General features: G+C 57.1%; 1 protein-coding gene across 7 annotated transcripts in view; it reads left to right on the forward strand.

The window, feature by feature from the left end:
- Positions 1-23,837, forward strand: part of SIPA1L3 (signal induced proliferation associated 1 like 3) — a 116,607-nt gene that overhangs the window by 61,357 nt on the left and 31,413 nt on the right. For 5 of the 7 annotated variants that reach the window (XM_065571383.1, XM_065571382.1, XM_065571386.1 and 2 more), the window contains 2 exons: positions 20,753-22,540; positions 23,651-23,781. In XM_065571383.1, coding sequence (XP_065427455.1) covers positions 21,067-22,540; positions 23,651-23,781 — 1,605 coding nt within the window. In that variant the 5' untranslated portion in view covers positions 20,753-21,066. Of the gene's footprint in view, positions 1-7,844; positions 8,077-8,335; positions 8,541-20,752; positions 22,541-23,650; positions 23,782-23,837 lie in introns of those variants that run through there. The other 2 variants (XM_065571388.1, XM_065571387.1) reach the window with 2 other exon arrangements.

Below are 23,837 nucleotides of genomic sequence, written 5' to 3' on the forward strand. Positions count from 1 at the left end.
TGTGGCTGTCAACTTGCCCTTCTCATATTGCTAAATGGAAAGAGGGTACCTGTTCGGAAAAGGTTGTAAAACCTTTGCCTTAAATGTTTGATGCTTTTGGAGAAAGGTTGCAGTGGGATATGGTAATCACCGAGTGAGGGCTGCATTTGCATCCTTGGCTATAAAGGAAGCTGATCACTCTATCTTTTGTTCATTTGTTAAAAAGCACTCGCTGAATTTAGTGCTGGGACCTCCCTCTCCCACGAAAACGGTGTCATTACAGAGTTCGCATTAGGAGGGGAAGGTAGTACAGTTTGACTCCATGTAGCTTCCACTGACGATGAAAGCTCCAGTGAACACCAGCACAAACACGTTGGAACCGTAGAGAGCGTTTGCGATTGCAATGACTTTTTTGATCAGAACAGTGTGGATCCATCACATGGCTCACACAGAGGAGAACAGGCTGTCAACGTTTTCACACGCCGGTCAGGAGCTGGGCTGAGATGCTGACTCTGTGGGAACTGCTGTGGGCACAGCACTTCTGAGCAATTGGGTTACTTCCCCGTGGGGTGGCTTCAGCACAAGTGATGAGGAGAAATAGTAAAGGTTCGGCACACCTGCCGTATCGCGCAACACTCCAGGAGCCCACTCTGGTTAGCTTAGCAAAGCGTGTGACTAGATCCCAGTCTCCGAGGACCAATGCCGGGAACAGAAACGTGGGCTCTTTGCCAAATGAGACCCAGTGGCTGAAAACCTAAGCTTGAGAATTCAGACAGGCAAGGGGCACACATTTTCCACAGGGAGGATAATTAACCGGTGGAACGATTTCCCCAGGGGTGTGGTGGATTCTCCACAACTGGCCATTTTTAAATCAAGACGAGGTGTTTTTCGAAAAGCTCTGCTCTAGTTCAGACAGGAGTTAACTCAAGGGAGTCCTGCGGCCTGTTACCCAGGAGGTCGGCTTTATGATCTGCGAATCTGTGCCTAGCCAGGAATGGGGGGGGGTCTAACCTGGGGCCCCTAGGTTTGTTCACAATAAATCTTGGGCCGGCCCGTCAGCGGTTGGGGTGGCATTTTAAAGAGCCGGGGCTGCTCCTGTCTCGTGAGAGCCATAATTCTGCCGGTCCGGAGTGTATTTGTGCCCTTGCTGAGTAAATGGATCCACTGAGGAGAGGACTTCAGATCGCCAGCGCCACTCGGCGCTGCCACCTGGGTAACACTGAAGCCGTGATAAAATCAGGGGCTGTTCCCAGCCCCCAGGTTGCTGAGGGAAGCCTGTTAGTGATTGGAAATTCATTCTCTGACATGCTCCTTCACAAAGGTCAGAGATGCAAATCGACGTGTATTGAATTTCCGTTGCTGTGAAGGATGTCAGCCAAGCTGACAGGACTCCCACCACCTGGCTGCAAACAGCCCCAAGAATTCGCTTCCTCCCCCCAGCTTTTCCTGGCTTGGGTACTTGGAAGCGATTTCCAGCGCTCCTGAGAAAAGCACAGCTCCCTGCCAGCTGCAGGGAGGTTCACCGAGCAGCTCGCAGTTGGGATAACAGGCGTATTACAGTGGGCAGTAGTGTCATAGATGGGACATGGGATTTTCCTTCCCTAAAGGTAGGGCTCTGATTTAAACTGTTACATGTCCAGACTAAACCCACAGTGATCCATAATCCAGTTAGGGTTTAGTGATTCTGCAGCTGGAGACAGTGCCTGGGTTTGGCCAGTTACTGCCTGCCATGTAGCGCTGCAGGATGGCTTGGATGCTGCTGGAGGAGGAAGGTGTTGTGCCTTCAGGTCTGGAAGACCTGGGTGTGCTGGCACCAGAGCTAGCCAAAGGAGAGGTGGTCACCCTTACTAATCAGTCAACTGGCTCCTTGCTGGGTCCTGATGGACCATTCATCTCAGCGCACCCCTGAGCTCCTCTGCAAGGCCTTTCTTCTCCTGCTCAGGTTCTCTCTAACCTCTTTCTGCCACGCTGCCTGGATCCGTATAGACCATCCTGTTTGTGGTTCCCCTTCTGGGACCTCTGCCTACCTGTCTGCCCACCCTTCGACTCCGAGCTCCTCAAGGCAGGAGCCATCTCTTCCTTTATGTCTGGAAAGCACCTAGTCCCCCCTCCAGACGACCCTGAACCACTTGGCTCCATTTTCATGACATTTGGAGCAGGTGAGGGACACCTCAGTTACCCTGGGGGGACGTTGTTGTCCCGCTGCAGCAGGAGGTGGCCTGTGAACGTATTTGCCATTGCACATCACAGCGGAGTTGCAGGAGGCTTTTTTGTTTTGAATGGAATTAGTTATCGGCAAGCTCCAAACATTTCCACCTGGTTTTTAGAGACCGTCTTCTTTCCTTGCAGTTCTTTGGGCCTCTTCGTACTTTGCCCACTAATGATCAGGAGCCACAAATTCCTTTGACTATTAGTTTGAGTCCCAAATTAAATGTGACGCTGTGATTTCCTTACTTCGGATGTAGCAAATAGGTCAGAGCAGTGTTGGATGATTTTGCATGAAGGTTGTCATCTCTAATTATCTCTGTAACACTTCACCCACTTCTGCAGTCTCAGATCCCTGCAGTTAATATCATTTTCCAGGGTGCTGCTTGCTTTCTTCGAGGGGTCTTTGGCACGTTTCCAGGGGACCTGTCAGTTGACTTCAGTGATTGTGCAGAAGTATTTCATAAAGGCTGCACAGAACAGATAACATCCCGCTTGAACCCGGGGCGACTGCTCGGAAACAAACAGCCAGTTGAAAGGGAGATTCCCCGAGGGAATGCTCAAGCATGGCTGAGTTTTCCCTTCTCCCTAATCCTGCTGTTCTCATGCTAGGACTGAGGTTCTGCCATCGGCTCTTCCTGCGCCGACACGGCCAGTCGATCACCAGAATCCTTTTCTCTCTGCAGCCTCCTACAGGAGACTCTGCCACCTGGGTTCAAGGAATGGGTCAGCTGCCATTAATAATGCAAGGCAGGGCTCTCTTCAGCTGGGCGTCTGAAGTTCTGCCTTACCCAGCCCGGTCTCCCCTTCTCCCGATGCTGCTTTCCTAGCCTCTAGAAGCATTGCTCTTCCTCCACAACCCCGAGAGGCATAGCCCACCTTACAGCGGTCTGCCTGGAGAAGGTGTTTGTGCTTTTTAGGGTCAGGTGGGTCATAGAACTCGCTAGGGGAAATCCTGGACTCATTGACTTCAGTGGCAAAACTTCCATTGACTCTGAAATCTGGATTTCGCCCCTCGATCTCCTCTTAGGTACTTTGCTCAGCTGCTAGGGTCACTGGGGCAACGTACTGTGCAGTCATTACCGGCGTCCCGGTGCGGGAGTGCAGGGCTGTTATTCCCATGTCACAGAGACCAGGGTCACCCAGGGTGTCTGTGGCAGAGCCGGGAACTGGACCATGTCTTGTTTTCTGTTGCGCTTCCCCTTCCAAGGGATCCTATTGTCTCATTATTGGATTTCTGTGTTGCTGCTTTTCAAAAGTTGTCAGAAGTTCTCTACAGCTGTGACTGAAGCGCGGAGGATGTGGCATGCAAATGCAATGCAGTGACTGCTGAAAATATGTCACGCAGAATTGTTCAGCTAACCCGATCTGCCAGTAGGCTGGCTTGAGAAGGATTGCTAGTGAGCTCCTGGCAGCAGCGTTCCTGCTACTGCTCTCAATTTCTTCTCCCTGTGTTTTCCTAATCCTGAAGGACAGCTCCTGGGGCGTCAGATGGAATAAGTTTGGATGGAGGTTCATGCTGCTGCTTCCTGTGTAATATCCTAGAGGTAACATGAGTGGTGGTGCAGCCCGGCTGCGTGGTAAGGCGTCTGGAATCAGAAAGGCCTGAGGCCATGTGGAGCAGATAATAGATGGTGGATTAAGAGCCTGGCAGTCCATGTTTTAAGGGTTTTCTTTCTAAAACATGTTTGTTTGGGGTTAATTTTGCTCTTGGCTTTTTCCATGTTTGCTTGTTTGTCTGCACTGATCCCAGCAGGAAGAGTCCCAGAACTCCAACTGCATTAAATAAAAAATGAGAGATGAGCAATCCCCATTTAAATTTAAAAGAGCTCAGAAAAATCTGGGGCCAAGATATAGATAGATGTAAATGTCTGTCTCGCCTTGCTACACTCTGATCCACCCAGCGAGGCCTCGTCTACCCCCAGTTGCACCAGTTTAACGAAAGGTGTGTTTTGTAAATGGATTTAAACTGGTGCAAGCCTTGCGCAGGCACTCTTCAGTCGCTTTATACCTGGTTGTCAGCTCCTTGCCGACGTAGGCTGAATGGCTAGAAGTCCAGGTTAAAGAGAGCAGAGAGCCCACGCAGGACACAGACCCCCAGCTGTAGTTAACCCTGTGCAATCTTTGTGTGAAGGCCAGAGAGGCACCCCCCGATCCAGCACTGTGCTCTGCTCTGGGATTCAGAGTGGTGCGCTCTGGGATGTGTTCGCTGGCCTTGGAGGATTTCTTAGTGGTGCAAACAAGAGCAGGCTTCTGCTCTGCAGGCACCATCTGGCCAGTCAGCAGGGCTTTTCCGTGGCAGCTGGGTCTTGCCTCGCTTGGGATGCAGGGTGTGGCTGGGACACGTTAGCCAGCCCAGCTCTGAAAGTCTAGTGTAAACATGCCAGCCAAGCCCTCTGACCCTAGTGTAGGCAAGGCCTGGGCCCAGCAGGGTGAGTGCCTGGGCCCATCTCTGCATCGAGTCCCTTCCTTTAGCTTGGCGTGGTGCTTTCAAGGGGCTCCTCTGCTCACTGGGGGCTGTTCCCCGCTGACCGGCTGGTCCTGGGAGCGGAGCATTGGGGTGGGCGGAGCTGTGCCGGGGGAAGCAGCCTGTTCGCTGTGCAGAGGGATATTTGAGTAGCAGGTGGTGGTGATTGATGGAGTTGGACCGCCCTCGCCCTGCTGCAGAGCCTGCCACCACATACCAGCGCTTAGCACCCCCGTCAACTGTTGTGGCCGTGGGGAAAGGGCAGGGCAGTGCCCGTGTGACAGGGAACCACCCGTACAAGTGCCTGACGGTGCTCCAACCCGGGCTGGATCTAGGCGATCCGTCGTCTCTGCTTGGGTTCCGATTCCTGTTCACAGGACTGGAAGGCACACCAGTCTGGTTTCCAGTGGGCATGTGAAGTGTGCGTGTGTGTGTGTGGTGGGAGGAGGGGGAGGGGCGGACAGTGGCAAACGAGGAGGGTGCAAGACGGGCCTGAGGCATTGCACCCGCCTGTACCTGGTGTGGCACTGCAGACCCGCGAGTGCCCTGCGTGGGGCAGAAAGTGGCCATCGGGCAGCGGGTGTGGTCCAGGGAGATGCTGAGCACTGTGGCACCCCGTGACGTCCGTGGGAGTTGCAGGCCCTCGCCCTGGCAGGGCCAGCTCAGAGGAAGGGGCATGCAGAGCGCTGGGTGAGCCAGGAGCAGCCGTCATGCACCGTTTGCAGAGCTATGCAGCCCTGCCCCTCCCATCTCCCTGGGCAGGAGAGAGACTGCAGAGCGCCAGCCTCACCCCCCACGGGGGTGACTGCAGATGGAGGGCTGGGCTGGGCAGGGGCAGCGTGCTGTCTGAATAACGGCCTCGCCCCGACCCACAAGTGGTGTGTGCTGGCTTTGTGCATTGAGTAGTCCCAATGGCTCCGCTTGGCTGAGGCCAGGTGGAAAGTGGTTGCTTGTTGGGGGTCCGGTCAGCCCTTAGGATCCATAGGCCGGAGTCGTGCAGCCGTGCGCATGAGTGGCAGGGGGCAAACAGGCCCTGTCTGGGGCATGTTACATCTTGCTGTGGGGTGTGTAGCTGGGCATGGGGCAGGGCAGCAGATCAGGCCCCGGGAATCTGAAATCTGTGCAGATGCTGGGAGGCAGAACTAGCCGTCCCTGCTCTCACTGCACCTCCCTGCCTTTATTAGCCCATTGCAGAATTGGGATCATAAAGTGACTTCCCCTCGGGGCTGAAGGTCAGTTCATGCTGCAAAGAGCTCTGAAGCTGGCGAGTGCTATGTGAATGCTAACCAGTTATTACAGGACCTTGGCCTGGCACCGTAATCAAGTGTGAATCATCCGCGTGCTGCTCTGGAGCTGTGACACCGGCTCTGCGCTGCTCTGAGTGACCGCACCGAGTCAGGCCCCAGCCAGCTTGGGGCATTTCTAACAGCATCCCTCTGCTTTTTTAATCATTGTCCCCCTTGACCCACGCTGCCACCTCTTGTGATTTTAGCACTAGTCTCAAGAGGCATCCATGGCACGTGGGGGAATGTCTGGGCACCTGGGACCCCATCCTCCCCCCCATAGCTACAGAGAACCACCCACGCTGGGTGTCAACCTTAAAGCCCCAGCTCCTGGAGTCATGTGAATGGGAGAATCTCAGCTTGTGTTTCAAGGAAAAGCAAGTTTCTAGCCCGCCTGGATGAGGTGAAAAGAATGCAAATGGGACCGCTGCATGCTAAAAGCCAGGAGGCAAATCAAAAGAACCCCCCAGGTATAGATCCTTGTTATCAATCAGGATTTTAGGGCCTGACTCCCTGTGAACATTTTGAGGTTGGCAACACCACCGTAATGCTGTGTCCCCTCGCTGCGTGTGGCCCAGGTCCCTGCAGGGGGGACTGGGGGCTTGCGCCTCTCCCAATGGGTTGCTAGCAGGACCCCTTTGCCAGCAGCCATCTTCCCAGTGAGCCGGCAGAGCGTGTAGGAGTCATGACCCAGTGGGTGCATCTACATTGCAGCCGGGGGGGAGGGGTGTGTGTGTGACTGGCAGCACGAGCTGTGCACTAGCTAGCATGCGGGGTGGGGGCCAGGGCGGGCTCAGGCTGGCTTGTGGAGCCCATGCCGCGGCCTCACTTCTGGTTTTAGCGAGGTAGGTAGTGCAGGTCTGTCTACATGAGCTGCCAATCGCAGCCCTGGCTGCAGTGCTGACGTCCCCGAAGTGAACCCATCTCAGGGCGCCTCTGCTGGGGGCCCTGCTTTCCCCAAGGCCTGCTCCACCGCTCGCTTCCTGGGACCCCGCCCGGTGCCTGGCTGCTCCTTCGCACCTCGGCACCTGTGTACGTGAACGCCCCCTTTGCTGGGAAACCAGCGGGATCCTGGGTGCAGTCACACCCCTGCTCACCTGTGATCCAGCAATTGTGTGTGTTCCCTCCCCACTGCCCTAGCACCTGCTCCCAGCCACCATGGGCCATCTCTGGTCACTTGGGAGCTGTATTAGGCCTTGTCCCTTCCAGTAGCTGCTGCTCCTTCCGTGGTGCGGTGCCTTTCCTCTGCCATTGTCCTCAGGGCTTCAGTTTGGCTATTGGGCTGCGAGCTAGCGTCCTCCTGCACCTCTCACATCTCCCTCCCGCAGCCTTGGAGGGCAGAGAGACGCACACACCCAGCTTCCAGGGTGGGGTGACAGTGAGAGAAGGGAGGTTCCCAGGCCCCGCTAGCATGCCTGCTCTGCGAGAAGTGAAGCCAGTGACTGCTGGCTTTGAGCACCTGAGAGCGACCAACTGGGGCCTCGGGCCCAGGGGACGTTCCCGAGCTCACAGTCATGTTTGATCTTGCGATCGCGCTGCTCTGGAAACGACTCCCTCGATTCGGTCACAGCAGCTGCAGGCATGGCAGCATTGTCTCCAGTTTCCTCCCTGAGACGCCAGGATTTCTAGGCTAAACAGATGTGGTTGTTCAGCACGGTGTAAAATTGGAAAATATAGTGCCCCAAAGTGGAGCCTTTCCGTGAACTCCCTGTTTGCACTGAATGCAGCTGCCTTCAGCACTGACAGGGAGAGTGAAACTTTACCAGAGTGGGGCTGATTGCTCGGCTACAAGGCTCCTGTTTGCCAACAAACCTAGCAAAGGAGCTTTGCAGAGCTCCCACAGCTGCTAGTGCAGAGCGCGCTCTGATTCGCAGCTCTCTCTGGTTACTAGATGAAGTAATGCCTGTTCCCTCCTCCTTGCAGCATGGACAGGGAGTCCGTTCTGATTCAGGTGAACTTTGGGGCAGCTGTCTCCTCTCGTCGTGAAAGCTGCTCGCTGGATGTCTTGTCCCCCGGTGAATGGACTCTTTCCTCTGCTTCCCCTTCAGAAAGGAGATTCTAGTGTTAACAACCCAGCTCCGGGTGGCTCTGAGGAACAGGTTCCTTGCACTGCCTGTAAACAACATTCCGGATGGGACCACGGTAACTTGACTTGGATGGTTTCCTCTAAGGACTGCACCCTTAGCAAATATGCCAGTTGGGAAAACGCCTTCGGGGGCGTAGAAAGCTGGCTCCGCGCTGCTGCGGCGGGCGAAATCTCCATTTACTGACCCCACTGACTGACTTCTGAGCGTCTGTGTCACCAGCTCCCCACCTCCCCTCCCCAGTCTCATGTTTGCTAACTGCAGCTAACAGCCATTTTTCTTGTTTGCTTATGGTTAGTGCTTCCCAGATTGCACATGTAACAGAAACCAAAGGGCCAGATCCTGCCCGTGTGCTGTTGTGAGCCGCTGTGTTTCACTTGCCTGTGCCTGGACACAGCTCCCGGCGGGCTGTCGTGACTCCAGGCGGGGACACCCACCTCAGGGTGGCATGTGAGAAGCTCTCCAGGAGGGAGGGCGCTTTGCGGAGCGTGTGTGGGGGAAGAACTGGAGGAGCTGCGCTGGGTACGTGAGCTTTCTCTTTGTCCTGGGTTTGCACCGTGCCTAGCACCGTAGGGTCCTGGTCCGTGACGGGGGCTCCCAGGTGAAACCGCCGGGAATTCTAAGCCTGATCCGCTGCGCTGGGTGAGAGCAGCCAGCGTGCAAGGCTCTCCGCCTCCGCTGCCCTGAAAGCCCCTGGCCCCTCTGCTCCAAGAAATACTGCAGCCAGCGAGGGCTTGGAACAGGTCCCCGGTGCAGCGCTGCAGGCTGCTGCCGAGGTGTTTGTAGCCAAGGAGCTGGAGGGTGACTAGCAAGTGTGAAAAATCGGGACCTTTTGTTTTTGAGCAGGGGGGTATAGTTGCCTATATAAGACAAAGCCCCTAATATCAGGACGGTCCCAATATCGGGACATCTAGTCACCCTAGGCCCTTGATGCAGGGGCTGCAGCATGCTGGGTTTTCTGGGTAATCCCCCCTTCCCCCAATGCTGCCCCGCCATAGTGTCTGCTGGGCCCAGGAATGTGTCCCATGCACCCCCCGGCGTAACGCTGTCTGTGTTTGGGGCAGCCATCCAAACAGACAAGCTGAACCTCATCTAATCTTCCTGTTGCTGCAAACAGCTCCTCTTCCCTGCTCATCTGCCCTGAGCAGCTCCTTGCTTGGTGAGCAAGGGAACCCTCCCGCCTTATCTCTTGCTGCCCCTTGCCCAGATTTAGGGGCATGTGCAGCGGGACAGCAACTGCAGCACCCCCGGCAGGAGGTAGGCGGGTGTGATGCTGTGCTTCCTTTTTCAACATCTGTCCGTTCTGTGTCTCCTCCCACCCCCAGAAAGGCTTCCTGAACAAAGAGGCTTTGTAAAACCCATGGACTGGCGTCTTTCCAGCCCCTTCGTCCAGACAGGTGAAGGTAGACCCAAAGAGCTTTCCCTCCGCAGCGTTTACACGAGCGAAGCTAGAGTGGTTTAGCGGGTTTTTTGGGCCAGTTGAAGTGCACTCGAACTTTGGGGAATGCTTGTTTGAAATACTAGTGTGTGATCTGCTTTGAGGGCGGCTGGCCATAGACACCCTTCTGGCTCCGTTGCTTTGTTCAAAGGAGCGACCGCGTGGCGCGGGGGGAAGTGGTCTTTACTAAGGTGGTTCTCTGGCTCTCGACAGCTCAGTCTCGTGTTCTTCCTTTATAAAAAACACCTACACCTGTAGGGGAAGTCTGCGGCTTCCCTCTACTGCACTTGTGTAATGGAACAATGCTGAGTTACCTCAGGTGTTCCCTGGCAAAAGGGAATGTGTCTAGCACTTAGAGCAGGAGGGGCTGGAAAGCAGGACTCCTGGGTTCTCTTTCTCAGCCTTGGAAGGAGAATGGGCTCTAGTGGTGGGAGCAGGGAGTCAGGACGCCTGGGTTCCAGTTCTGACTTTCCACTGACTTGTGGTGGCCTTGTGCAAGTCCCTTCACCTTGCTGTGCCGCCCGCTCCGTGTTTGGGAAGTGACCGGCACGCTGGGCCTCGGGGGCGGTGTTCCAGAGCTTGAGGAATGGCCTGGAGCGTCTCAGCAGGGCAGCCTGGCTCCCCATCCAGCATCGTTCATGTTGGAAGCGTGGTTGTACGGGAGTTCTCCGTGGTTCCTGCCTCCCCGCAGCTACCCTGTCACGCTTACAGTGACCAGATAGTACGTGTGAAAAATCGGGACGGGGCTGGGGGGTAATTGGCACCTATCTAAGAAAAAGCCCCACATATCGGGACATCTGGTCACCCTAGTCACGCTCGCCCTGGCACAGAACAAACCACTCGGCGTCCCTCAGCTGGAGGAAATAGCAAGGGTGACCGAAGAGCGAACTTGATTCTGCCATGGCCTGAAGTGAGTTCGTTCCTCTTCTGCTGGGTGATGTGAGCGAACGCCTCCAGAGCCTGGCTTTTCCCGGGGCAGGGGGGGCCCAGCCGGGCTGGGGTGCAGCTTGGGTCCAGCCGTGCGAGGCCGCACTGCACTCCCATTTAGATTGCACCGGCTGTTAGGAAGTGACACTCTTTTGATCCCCGCCTGCTGTCTTTTGCAAAGCAGCGCAGCTGGATTTCTGACCCTCCCGCTTGACAAATGAAACCCGTGGGCAGCGCATCCGTCCCATTCTGAGACTTGGTAAAGAGAAGCGGAGCTAAAGTTTATGCAAAGTGGGACTTTGTCAGCTGAGCGAATCCTGCTTGTGCAACATAGCTTCTCTGCTTGTCTCTGGCCTTCTCTATGCTAGGGATCCCAGCCACCTCGGTGAACGGGCAGAGCTGCCCTGGGTTGCACTTTGTACCAGTTCAGTTCACCCCTGGTTAAACCTGAGGGCAGTTAGCTCAGTGCAAATAGTGGCTTTGCCCATCTATGGTAGAGGTTTTCTCTGATACACCAATGGCAAAACCAGAGCAAGTCCCCTGTGTAAACAAGGTCTAACTCAGTCCATGATTAGACTGTGGAACTCATTGCTACAGGATATCGCTGGCTGTATTCAAAGAGACTGGAGGTTTCTGCCGCCTCTCTCACCGCTGGGCTTGCAGATGGATTCTGCAGCGAGCCTCCTGGCATGGCAACTCCTGGGCTCCCCCCAGACTCCTGCTGAGAATCTGCCGATCGTGGGGCAAGGGGGGCGTAGCGCCGCGTGCAGTGTCTGCGGTGGCGGTTTGTAGCGCGCTACCTTGACAGATGCCCTCTTGTTAGGATTCCGTGTCTTGCATTTAATTAAGACTTTCAGATATTGATTTAATATCCACTTGTCACGGAGTATTGGGGGACTCAGGGCCCTGCACCCCCGGCTTCCTGCGATTCACCATGACTCTCAGCCAGCCAGTAAAGCAGAAGGTTTATTTGGATGACAGGAATACAGTCCAAGACAGGTCTTGCAGGCACTGACAACAGGACCCCCTCAGTTAGGTCCAGCTTGGGGTCCCAGGGCATGCCAGCCCACCCCCCTTGGGGGGTCAGAGCCATCTCTGCCTCCCAGCCATCTCTCCAGCCTCCTTCCAGCCTGCTTCCAGCACTCTGCCTCAGCGACCCCTCCCACAGCCTTTGTTCAGTTTCCCGGGCCCCGGAGTCATCTGACCTCCAACCCCCTCCTGGGTTCTCATGTTACAAGCTCAGGTATGTTCCCTTGGGCCGGCTCCCATCCCCCGATGCAGACCATCCTAGTCACACTCCCCTGTCAGCATTCACAGACCACAGTGAGAACAGTCCCAGTTCGTCACATCTCTCCCCCCTTCGAGACCGAACTGAGCAGGGTCACTTTAGCCAGTGACCTGGGGAAGTTCGAACCTACCCCCGTTCCCATGGATGCCCCCGCATCCCTCCAGTTCCTTGGTGGGAGTTACACCAGGCCCCTTCCGTTCCACGCGCCCCCTTAGGTCGGGGGTGCTTGATGGCACTCGCAGTTCGCAGGTGGGAAGGTTTATGCGGCCTGTGCCCTTTTCCCACCCCCATACCTCTGGGGTTCCAACTGGGCTGTGGTCTTCTCCCAGCGCTCCAGTCTGGAGGTCTGTGCTTTGGGCTCTCTTGGTTCAGAGCCGCCCTTTTTACCTTGGCCACCCTCTGGAAAGGATCCTCTATGCTGGGCAAGGGTCCTAAAGCTGTTTTCCCCTTGTCCCAGGCCTTCCTCCCCCTCTGACAGGGGTCACAGGATCCGCAGTACTGTCGGACAGTAACAAAGACCCCAGGCCAGTAAAAGCTCCGTAGCAGCCTCTGCTGGGTACGCCAGGTTCCCTGGTGCCCTGAGAGGGGAATGTCATGGGCCCGGCACAGCAGCTGGCGGTGATACTTCTGGGGTACCACCAGCTGCCTCCTGATCCCCCCTGACTCCATTTTCCCTGGGGGAGCCCATTCTCGGTACAGGAACCCCTTCTCCCACAGGAACCTTTTCCGGCCACCTCGTTCCATGGTCTGTACCGCATTGAGGTCGGCCAGGTCCCTTATCTTCCGCAAGGAGGGGTCTCTCTGTAACTCGGCCTGGAACTCAGCAGCTGGGACAGGGATGGCCACCTGCTCTTTATCGCCCGCTGGGTCCGAAGCTGCAGCCTCCCTGAGCCGCGTCCCTGGGCGTTCCCTCCCCACCAGGTTAGGGTCCTGCGCCTCAGGCAAGGCACCCCCCCCAAGGCCAGGGCGCAGGGCCCCTCGCCGGCTCTGACTGCGGGTCACAACCAGTGCCTTTTGGGGGTTGCTTGGCCAGTTCTCCAGGTCCCCCCCCATCAATACCTCAGTGGGCAAATACGGGTGTACCCCCACATCCTTGGGGCCCTCCTTGGCCCCCCACTTCAGGTGTACCCTTGCCACGGGCACTTTGACTGGTGTTCCGCCCACCCCCGTCAGGGTCAGGTAGGAGTTGGGTACCACCTGATCTGGGGCCACCACCTCGGGCCGGGCCAGCGTCACCTCTGCGCCCGTATCCCAGTATCCATTGACCTTCCTCCCATCCACCTCCAGGGGAACAAGGTACTCTCTCCGGAGGGACAGCCCCGCGCCCACCGTATAAACCAAAAACCCTGAGTCTGGGGCATCCAGCCCCCTAGAGGAGCTGGCCTGGGGCCCTTCTCTCTCTTGAGCAGTTGATAAGCTGCCAGCCCCTCTTGCGTGAGAAGCCTGCCCCTCGTCCGTCTGGGCCTCTACCAAGTTAACCCTATGCGGGTTCGGTCTGCTCAGTCTGTCCTTGAGCTTGGGGCACTGGGCCCGAACGTGGCCTCTTCGGCCGCAGTAATAGCAGCTCATGTCCTGTGGGTCCCCTCGAGCCGGTCGGTTGTCCCTGACGCTGGGCATTCCCCGTGGGAGGGGATTCCCCATATTCCCTCTTTGGGAGGTCCCAGGGTGACTCTCTCTCTGCATCACGGCGGGCCTGTTCCTTTGGGGCTCCTCCCTGCCACCCCCTGACCGGCTCTTTACAAACTCATCAGCCAGCTGCCCGGCGTGTCGCGGGTTCTCTGGCTTTCTGTCCACCAACCACAGCCTCAGGTCGGATGGGCACCGCTCATACAGTTGCTCCAGTACCAGCAGTTTAATCAGGTCCTCCTTCGTCTGGGCTCCACCAGCCCACTTGCTGGCGTATCTTTCCATGCGGACGGCTAGTTGCAGATATGAGATCTCAGGGGTTTTATCTTGACTCCGGAACCTTCCCCGGTACATCTCAGGAGTCAGCCCAAACTCACGTAGCAGGGCCTTTTTGAATAGTTCGTAGTCCCCTTTCTCTGCCTCTCCCAGTTGGCGGTACAATGCCACGGATTTGGGGTCCAGTAAGGGGGTAAGGACCCGGAGTCTGTCCGCGGGATCAACCCGGTGCAGCTCGCAGGCCGTCTCAAAGGCCTCCAGGAAGTCATCCATGTCCTCCCCCTCCTTGTATGGGGCCATGATGCACTTATCAAAGCTCCGTGCAGTCCTGGGTCCCCCATCACTCACCGCAGCCGGGGGTTCACTGCCCTTCAATCTCACCAGTTCCAGTTCACGCTGATGCTGTCTCTCATTCTCCTGTCTCTGTCTCTCTTTCTCCTCCCGTTCATGCTGACGCTGTCTCTCTTCATGCTGTCTCTGTTGTTCACGATCCTCCAGCTCTCTCAGTTTTAGCTCTTTCTCCCATTCCAGCCAATTCCGCTCCCCGGATGCCGAACGTCGCCGGGAGGATCCTCTGCCGGCCGGCGAGCTTCGCCGGGAGGGTCCCCTGCTGGCCGGGGGGGCCACGGCGCCTTCGGTATTTGCTGGGCTCCTCCCCACCCTTCCCCTAGGCATAGGAAGGAGGGGTCTCGGGAAGCCCTCAGCAGCCAGCTGACCACTCCCAGCTGGGACAGACACTGGTGCCTGCGCTGCATTTGCCAGGCTGCTTCCCTGAGACACAGGGATCGGTTCATTCGCGCGATCTTCCGCCTCTAGCTGGGCAATGAGCTGTTCTTTGGTGAGCCTCCCAATGCGCAGCCGCCTCTGCTTGCACAGCTCCACCAGGTCGCTCTTAAGCCGCTTGGCATACATCTTCCTGCTGGCCACTCACCGGCCTGTGTGCTCACAGCTCCCCACAGTTCCCAGGGGGACCCCTAGTGTGCCAGCCCTTCTCGAGGTCACCACCTCTCTGCCAGGGTCGAGCTGCAGACTCCTCCGCCCCTGGGACCACTCGCTGCGATCCCCCCGGGGGACCCTGTTACTGCAAAAGTCCTTCTCGCTGGTCACACACTCCCAGGGGTAATAACCGTCTCTCTCCCACTCTTCAGCAGGCCTGGTCCCCGTCAATCCCCCTTCGTTTTACTGCTCCCCAGTCACTTACTGCAGGAAGCGCCGTCCACGGGGTGCAGTAGATCCCACCGCTGCCACCAGTTGTCACGGAGTATTGGGGGACTCAGGGCCCTGCACCCCCGGCTTCCTGCGATTCACCATGACTCTCAGCCAGCCAGTAAAGCAGAAGGTTTATTTGGATGACAGGAATACAGTCCAAGACAGGTCTTGCAGGCACTGACAACAGGACCCCCTCAGTTAGGTCCAGCTTGGGGTCCCAGGGCATGCCAGCCCACCCCCCTTGGGGGGTCAGAGCCATCTCTGCCTCCCAGCCATCTCTCCAGCCTCCTTCCAGCCTGCTTCCAGCACTCTGCCTCAGCGACCCCTCCCACAGCCTTTGTTCAGTTTCCCGGGCCCCGGAGTCATCTGACCTCCAACCCCCTCCTGGGTTCTCATGTTACAAGCTCAGGTATGTTCCCTTGGGCCGGCTCCCATCCCCCGATGCAGACCATCCTAGTCACACTCCCCTGTCAGCATTCACAGACCACAGTGAGAACAGTCCCAGTTCGTCACATCTCTCGTCTCCCGGGCCCGTCCGTATGAGGAGGCAGCCGCCGCCGCCGGGCCCCGCCAGCGCCATGTCGGAGCGGCCCGGCAAACCCGCCTGCCTCATCATCGCCAGCGCGGCCTCCGGGGGTGTGTCTGCCCAATCCTTTCTTCATTCTTTTACACTGGCTAGCGCTGCTTTTAATCTACAAGTTGCCACTCCAGGGGGGAAGCTAATTGACTTTGTTGATGTGAATGAGAGCAACATGCGTTGGATACAGGACTTCCGAATGAAATCTTATGCAAATCCTGCCAAGTTGGAGTCAATTGATGGTGCTAGATACCATGCCCTGTTGATTCCTAACTGTCCTGGGGCTTTGACTGACCTTGCAAACAATGGATACCTAGCTAGGATATTGCAGCACTTCAGCAATGAGAACAGTCCCAGTTCGTCACACCACTCTCAACAGCTGTGATCTTAGTGGGCTTCTCTTGTAATTGGTTTAGATTAATGTAGAGGTCCAGGCTTGTGTGCATGCTTTATACAAGGCAGCAGTGGAATTAGGAGAGAGGGAGACGGGGACCTGACAGCAGGAGCGCACAGGCGTACTAATCCTTCAACCACAGTCTGTTCCAGAGCTCTAGCCAAGTGTCCTTGAAACCAACTGGCTGGGCCCTGAGCAGTGCACTACTTCAGCAGTGTCGGCAGGGCAGCTGAGATCAGGGCCCTGGCATGCCGGGCACCTTGCCACTCCCTGCCCTGGCCCAAGGTGGCGCAGGAAGTCCCTGGCGGAGCTGGGAATTGAGCCAGGTCAATGCCATTCCCACAGGCTGCTCTTCCTCTGTGGAGTTCCTCCCTCCTCAAAGCCCGTCTGCTTGGGGAAAGGATGTAACAGCTCCTCACTCAGCTGGGGGCTACTTCCAGAGGGCCAGAGCTGCCTGGAGGGAAAGGGACCCCACCACGTGCTCACTGAGCATGCGCACTGTTGCCCCCGGGAGCACAGGAATCCATTTGAGGGGTGAAATGCACCCAGTCCCCCCTTCTCCATAGCTCAGCCCCGCCCCGGAGCTGCCTGGTGCCACCTTCCTGCTCTGATCGCCTCTTCGTGCAGGCGCCCACCTCGGAGCGGTGCGGGGTCCGGGGCAGTAGCAACTAGCCCCGTTCGGGAAGCACGCTCCTCCTAGAATACCAGGCACTTAGGTATGTCTACACTGCAGCTAGAGCCCTGCGGCTGGCCTGGGCCGGCCACCTCTGCTGGTGGACCTGCTTCATTGTGGGACTGGAGCCCCTGGGACCCTCCCAGCTCACAGGGGCCTAGAGCCTGGCCTCCAGCCCAAGCCAGAACAGCTACTCTGCAAATAAACAGCCCTTAGCCCGAGTCAGCTGCGGGTATTTAATTGCAGTAGAGACCCGATCCCTGCTAGGGGGTCACTGAGACACCGAGAAATATCCACTTTTCCCAAAGAACGGGAGAGTGCAGCCGTTTCATTGCGTCAGGGCTGAGAAACTGACAACTTGGGCAATCCGCTTAATTCCAGTGGTGCACGCTTCCCCTGGGCGGCCGGAGCCATCGCTCACCCGGAGCCCCCCTTTGACGCCCCCATGCCGGGCAGTGCTCTGAGATGCAGCCATCAATCTTCTTTCACTTGGGGTCCTTCAAGAGGCTCCACTGAGCTGCCGTCCTGCCCCTAGAGATCCTTTCTTGGTACTGCAAAAAGAACAGGAGTACTTGTGGCACCTTGGAGACTAACACATTTATTTGAGCATAAGCTTTCATGGGCTACAGCCTACTTCATCAGATGCATAGACTGGAACATACAGTAAGGAGATCTATATACACACAGAACATGAAAAGGTGGACGTTGCCCTACCCACTCTAAGAGGCTAATTAATTAAGATGAGCTATTAGCAGCAGGAGAAAAAAAACTTTTGTAGTGATAATCAAGATGGCCCATTCCAGACAGTTGACAAAAAGGGATGAGGGTACTTAATATGGGGAAATAGATTCAATTTGTGTAATGACCCAGCCACTCCCTCTCGGCCTTCCTGGGCTTGAAGAAGTTACGAGGTGGAGATCTAGCTGTATTTCTCCCTGTCCTTCTCCTTTTGGGTTCTGTCCACGTTGCTGCAGCAAAGCGTGCCGGGGAGTGAATTGTGATCATCCGTCATGTCTCTAGGAGTGCTGGAGCAATTTCCCAAGGGGCGCGGAGACCTGAAATCTCTCTGGCTCAGCCGCTAGTTCTTGGGTTGGATGCGGTGTCTCTAGCTTGCCCTATGCAGGAGGGCAGACTATAGTATTGTAATGCTTCCTTCTGGCTTTAAACTCCGTGGCCTGATTCCCTCTTGGGCCTGCTTTGTGCTCGCTTGGGCCTGGTACCACTTTGCAATCCCTTTACACTGCTGTGAGTGACTGCCCCAGGGGTAGCGCAAGGGAGAACTGTACTGGGTGGCGTATAGTGCCTAGCCCAATGGCCCTGATCCCTGATTGGGGCCCCGGTGCCACTGGGGGGGAGTGTGTGTGTGGGGTGGGGGTTGGACAGTGACTCCTTCTGTCTGATCAAATCTATACATCAGAGCACTCTCCTCACCTTATCTGGGTACTTCCTTACCCAGCGCCTGCTCTCAGCCTTCAGCACCGAAAACCTCTCGGTGGAGGTTAACAGCTCGCTAGTCTGAGTCTCTGGCAGAGCCCTGCAGTCTGTTTGGCATCTGATCTCCAGTGCCTAGGGTGCTGTAGTGTCTCCTGCCCTTCTGTGTAGCTAAGTGGCTGACCTATTTCTTCCTTTCTATCGGAGAACGCGGAAAGGCAGGTTCTGCTCTTCGCTTGAAGCTGCTGACGGAAAAGAGACGAGTCCGGGAACTTGTAAGATGCCAAGCAGCTGCCCAGGCCTCTGAGATAGATGTCTCCTCTCCCCCGGCTGCGTGTTTGCAGTGAAACCGAGGCACTTTCCCAGTGCTTTGTGGTGTAGGGAGAGGAAGGGAGGCTGGAGCTGTTTAAAGTGCGGGTTCCTGGGGCTGGCTTCCTCTAGGCTTTCTGTGGTTGGCGGAGTGGCTTCTTTGCTCAGCCGCTCTGCAGATGATTCTGGGAGGTTGATAAAGCAAGAATTTCCTCTTGTAGTGTATCCTGTCTCCAGCCTCCCATCTGCCTTGTCGATCCAGTCTGCAGCCTCCAGCTCTTTTACAGTTGTGGGGTGGCCAGTGGTGGGGCAGGGTTTGTAAGGGAAAGGGACAGGGGGAGTGGTGTCTAAAAGGCCTTTTGTGCAAAGAGCCTGTTTGGAACCAGTGGGCCGGGGCCGACTTCTCATAGCCTGGCTAAAATCACCACAGGGATTTCTGGGGCTCCTCTCCTCGGATTTATACACTACCCCTGCACGGTGCCCACTCGGTTGCAGCTCTCACTCCCAGGCCCTCTGGGTTTGGTTATGGCCCCTGCCCTGCCCAGCACCCAGATAATCGCTCAATGCCTACTGGGAGGAGGCAGCGTTGCCTGAGGGTTAGGGCGCTGGGCTGCGAGTCAGGAACCATAGGTTCTGCTCCCAGCTAGGTGACCGTTGGCAAGTCCCTCCCCCTCTCTGCAGCTGTGTGTGTGTGTGTGGGGGGGGGGGAGTGTCTTGTCTGCGAGTTCTTCAGAGCAGGGACTGCCTCTCTCTGCGGCTGTGCAGCACCTACCTCAGTGGGGCACCATACAGCTCTGGCACCGGGGGGCTTGTGTGTGCCACCAGAGGACAGGTAAGAGATTCTCTGCAAATCACTTGGCTTCAAAGAAGGGCCAGATGGGAACGGTGCTGTGCTATATATTTGTTATCCAGAAACATTTCCACTTTCAGTGGCCTTGCTCTGCAAACACTGACAGATCCGACTGGCTGAAACCCTCTGCTCTGCTTGAGTGCAGCAAGGGAGCTCAGAGTGGAAGTGTCATGCCATCCCTGAAGCATCCCTTCGGCTGGAGGTCTGCCGAAGGCTCACCATGCGATCCAATGGGCCGCACTCTGCAGCTGTAGACAGAAGATCCAATTGGTATTTCAGAAGACATTTGAGGCGGGGGGGAGACAGGGCCACTGATGATTCACATCTACAATCCTCAGTTGGTCTCTAGCCAGCGAGATCCTTTGCCCACCTTCCACAGACTTGGGAGCTGTTCCAGCTGCAGTATTAGATGCATTCATTATTCATCTTAAATGTTGTTGCCATATAAAAATGGGTCAAATGATGAATTTCACTGTACGGCTAACAGCAGTGAAAAGTCCGAACAGAATTCTCAGACGCACAGATGAGCCCGACAGGTCGGGGAAGAGTCAAGGGAAGTCCCGCCTCGCCGATGCGTTCGAGTTCTCTCAGGGAATCAGCCAGCATGTGGCCAAGGGGGATCCAGGGCTAGTGTACTTGGCCTTTCAGAAAGCCTGACAAGGTCCCTCCCCAAAGGCTCTTAGGGAAACGAAACAGTCCTGGGACAAGAGGGAAGGTCCTCTCGTGTTTAGTCTGCTCGGCGGTCTCTTTGCTTGGCTCGGGTTGGCAGGGCCAACAGTGGCCTCCTTTCCATTTTGGTGCCTGGGCAGATTGTCTGAACTCAAGGCTTTCCTTGCTTTGGTGGGTTTAAATCCATTTCGTGCTGCAGCTGTCGCTCAGTTTCTTATGGCTTATCTGATACTTGCAGCACTACCCTGTCTAGCTGTTCTACCCCTGGGGAAAGGTCTGCCCTGCTTTTCCCTGAGGAGGGGTCTTTGGGTGAAATGGGACAGGTGGAGCCGGAGTGTGGGGCTGAACTGTTATCAGTCAGTCAAGTGGGCAAATTAACCTTCCTGGACCTCAAGGGGAATCTCCAGTTAGCTGTTATCAGTACAGAGCATGTGACACACAGTTGTGCATTTCAGTGGCACTCGTTCTTTGCACCCTCAGTACAGTCACTACCTCTGCGTTTCACGCGTGTTACACTTGGCACTTTGCTTCAAATACACAAACTTCTGATCAGGACAAAACTAGGAACCGAACCTGCAAAGATTTTACATGCAGCCTAAGAAACCAGTGCCTGGTCTAGCAGCCGCCAGTCCTGTCCCCTAATCTGCACCAGCGTGGCTCCCTGTGGCAGTCACACCGAAGGGGGCTGGACTTGTGATTAAAGCGCCAGCGGGTCAGAATGCCGGGTTCCCGTTTGTGGGAAATTGGCAGGGGTGGGGGTTAATTGGGTTTGATTCCGAATCGAAAGACCTGGGTGTCAGGCTGCCGAGCAGCGAGCAAGGCAGACTGCCCCAGAGCCTGGAAAACCCACTGGCTGTGGGTTCAATCCCCACTTCTGCAGACGCCTCACATCTGCCCTGTGAAATGGGGAGGAGTCAGCCGCTGTCTGCGTGAGGGGGCTCCAGGGGAGAAGTGAGGCCCTTTGTAAAGCCGCAGGCCTGCTGCTGAGAGTAGCATTGCAAAGAACTTACAAACTCAATCTTTCTCCAGCATCTCGCTAATGTTTCCCTTTATTCTCCCTGTTTTAGGAGGCCTGGAAAATGGTACTGCACCCACCTGGCCTGCGGCTGGAGTTATCGTCCCTGGAGCAGCACCAGTTGGGAGCGAGGGCTGAGCAGTGACTTTCCCCTCCAACCACGTCCAATCTGTGGCCTGCAGGCTCCCGAGGAGCGAGGATGGCAGCATGGGACGAGCAGGCAGAAAGTCCTAACGCTGGCTCTGGCAAGCCCTGGCCTTTCCGCTCTGCCCCTGCTGCACCCAGCAATGGCTGAGGGGCCCACGGCACACCAGAGATGAGTGGAACTTTCCCCCTGGAAGTAGGGTTTAGTGCTGACCTTGGACTATGACATCCTATCGACCCATTCCGCATGCAAGCGTGGATGTTGGCGGACCGGCGCTGAAGGGGAGCGAAGGTCTGGCTGGCACGCGAGGCGATTACTTCTCGCCAGGGTTCTGGGCGCAGAATGGCAGCATCTCGCAGCCAGCTGGGGACGGTCTGCCCGGGCCACGGCCCACCACCACCACACCTGCCATGCCGAAGATGGGCGTGCGCGCCAGGATCGCCGACTGGCCCCCCAAGAGAGACGCACTGAAGGATCCGGCCGCTCCAAGCCCCTCGAGGGACATGGAAGCATCGACGGGCATCAGCAGGACTTTTCTTTCACCCAAGGGCTTTCAGAATGGGCAGCAGCCGCCTCCCACCAGCCTGGGCTCCTCGGGGCTCAGGGGCTTGCACCGGCTCTCCAGGAGGAGATCCAAGGATGTGGAGTTCCAGGAGGGTTGGCCTCGATCGCCTGGCAGGGCCTTCGTCCCGCTGCGCAACAGGAGTAACAGCGAGATCACCCTCAGCGAGTGTGACTTGGAAGAGACCCTGGAGCCCCGTGGGGCCAAGCTGGGGTGCGGCCTGCCTCTCTTCCGCGAGTACGGCAGCACCTCCTCCATAGACGTGCAGGGCATCTCGGAGCAGAGCTTGTTCGACATGCTCCGCGAGCTCCGCGCCGAGAAGCCGGCCCAGCGCCGCCTGGCGCCCGAGAAGCCGAGCGACCTGCTGCGGGCCGACGCCAGCACAGCCTCCAGCCTGCACGTGGCTGGCAGCGCCAAGGCGGACGTGAGGAACGGCCTGGGGCTCCCCCCTGAGGACTCCCCCTCTCAGCCGAAGGAGAAGCCCCGCAAGAAGGGCCCCAGGGGGGAGGCAGGGGGAGACTCCATCTTCAAGAAGCTGCGGAGCAGCCGGAGCGATGGGGAGCCCGGGAGGGCCTTGGTGGAGCAGGAGGACGGTGGCAAGGCCTGGGTCTGCCAGAAGAGCTTTGCCCACTACGACGTGCAGAGCCTGCTCTTCAACCTCAACCAGGTGGCAGCCAACCGGGCGGTGGTGGCACAGCGGAGGAATACCACGACGGGCGCCTCTGCCGCCTCTGCCGTCTCGGCTGCCCTCTCCCGGGCGTACGGGCTGGGGGGCCTGGACCCGGCCTTCGCCAGCACCGAGGACCTCAACTACAAGGAGAACCTGGAGCACGACCTCGGGGACAACAACAGCAACGACCTGCTGCTCAGCTGCCCCCACTTCCGCAACGAGGTGGGCGGCATGTGCGAGCGCAACGTCAGCTTCTCCAGGGCGTCGGCCGGCTCCCCCAGCGGGGCCGCGGGCGAGGGAGGCTTCCTGGAGCCCACCCTCAATGCCTACTGCACCAACGCCAGCATCTCCGTGCTGGAGGTCCCCAGGGAGCTGCAGAGGAGCCCTAGCCGGCTAACCCGCTACAACGTGGAGCACGTCGACCTGGGGGCCCGCTACTACCAGCTCTATTTCCACGGCAGAGGTAACGTCCCCGCAGCGCCTCGGGCAGTCACCTGCAGCCCCGCAGCGCCTCGGGCAGTCACCTGCAGCCCCGCAGCGCCTCGGGCAGTCTCCTGCAGCCCCGCTCGTCCCGCTCGGCTCCCCAAGGTCAGGCAACGTCTGTGTTACCGGACTGGCTCTGGCCAGCCCAGCCTCCTGGCTCCCAACACAGGCCAGCGCCTGCAGGAAGTGCTAGAGACCCCGTAGTGATGGGATTGCCTGCCCCCCGAGAAGGGGTCTTCCGAACCCTGACTAGTTAATCATAGAATCTCAGGGGTGGAAGGGACCTCAGGAGGTATCTAGTCCAACCCCCTGCTCAAAGCAGGATCAATCCCCAGATCCCTAAATGGCCCCCTCAAGGATTGAGCTCTCAACCCTAGATTTAGCAGGCCAATGCTCAAACCACTGAGCTATCCCTCCCCCAGGCCTGGGCTGCTAACGCCTTGCTCTGGGCATTCTTTGGAACGATGTAGATACCCAACCTGGAGCCCTGCTATGTTTTTGGTCTCCGTGATACCTGTGGCAATGAGTTCCGCATGCTAATTGTGTAGAGAGAGTCACTTTCTGTATCAGCCTTCCGTGTTCTGCCTTGTGTTGGCACAGGCGAGGGGTGAACAGCTCTGGCTGATCACCGGGGGGCTGAAATGTTACCGTGTTTGTTGTTGTGACTCTGTTCCCACAGCCTGGCTTCTTATTGTAGGGTTGTTCCCAAGGGGTCTAATGTGGGGCTGGGCTTATGGAATTTATCTTGGGGGGCTGGGGGTTTGGGGCTTTTATAACAATAGCCCTGCAGGGGCGGACGGGCGTCTGCATGTCTCCTAGGGTAGCTCGTGGGCAGGGCAGAGTTTGGTCCTACCGAGTTTGCCGGTGCTGAGCATTGCACCAGAACTAGGATGTCCCTCGTGGCACGTACTAAGGTTTATTTCCGTACGCTACTGCGTAGTGTCAGGGCTCCGTTAACAGCGAGCTCCGCCCCGACAGGCCCATTGCTCTCTGCTGGTGGCACGTCAGTGACTCGAACAGCCCCGGTGTCCGGCTCGGGAGAGAGCAGTGCCTGCCCTCTTCTCTGACAAGGCCTCTCTTGCGTTTTCAGAGCATTCCAACTACTTTGGAGTGGATGAGAAGCTGGGACCGGTGGCTGTGAGCATCAGGAGAGAGAAGTTGGAGGATCATAAGGACTACGGGCCCCAGTATCAGTACAGGATTATCTTCCGGACCAGCGAGGTACGTCATCTTGTGCGGGGCGGCCTCCAGAGAGTGCGTGCGGGTCTGTATTCCGG

The sequence above is a fragment of the Chrysemys picta genome, chromosome 17 (assembly GCF_011386835.1).
Source record: "Chrysemys picta bellii isolate R12L10 chromosome 17, ASM1138683v2, whole genome shotgun sequence".
NCBI lineage: Eukaryota > Metazoa > Chordata > Testudines > Emydidae > Chrysemys > Chrysemys picta.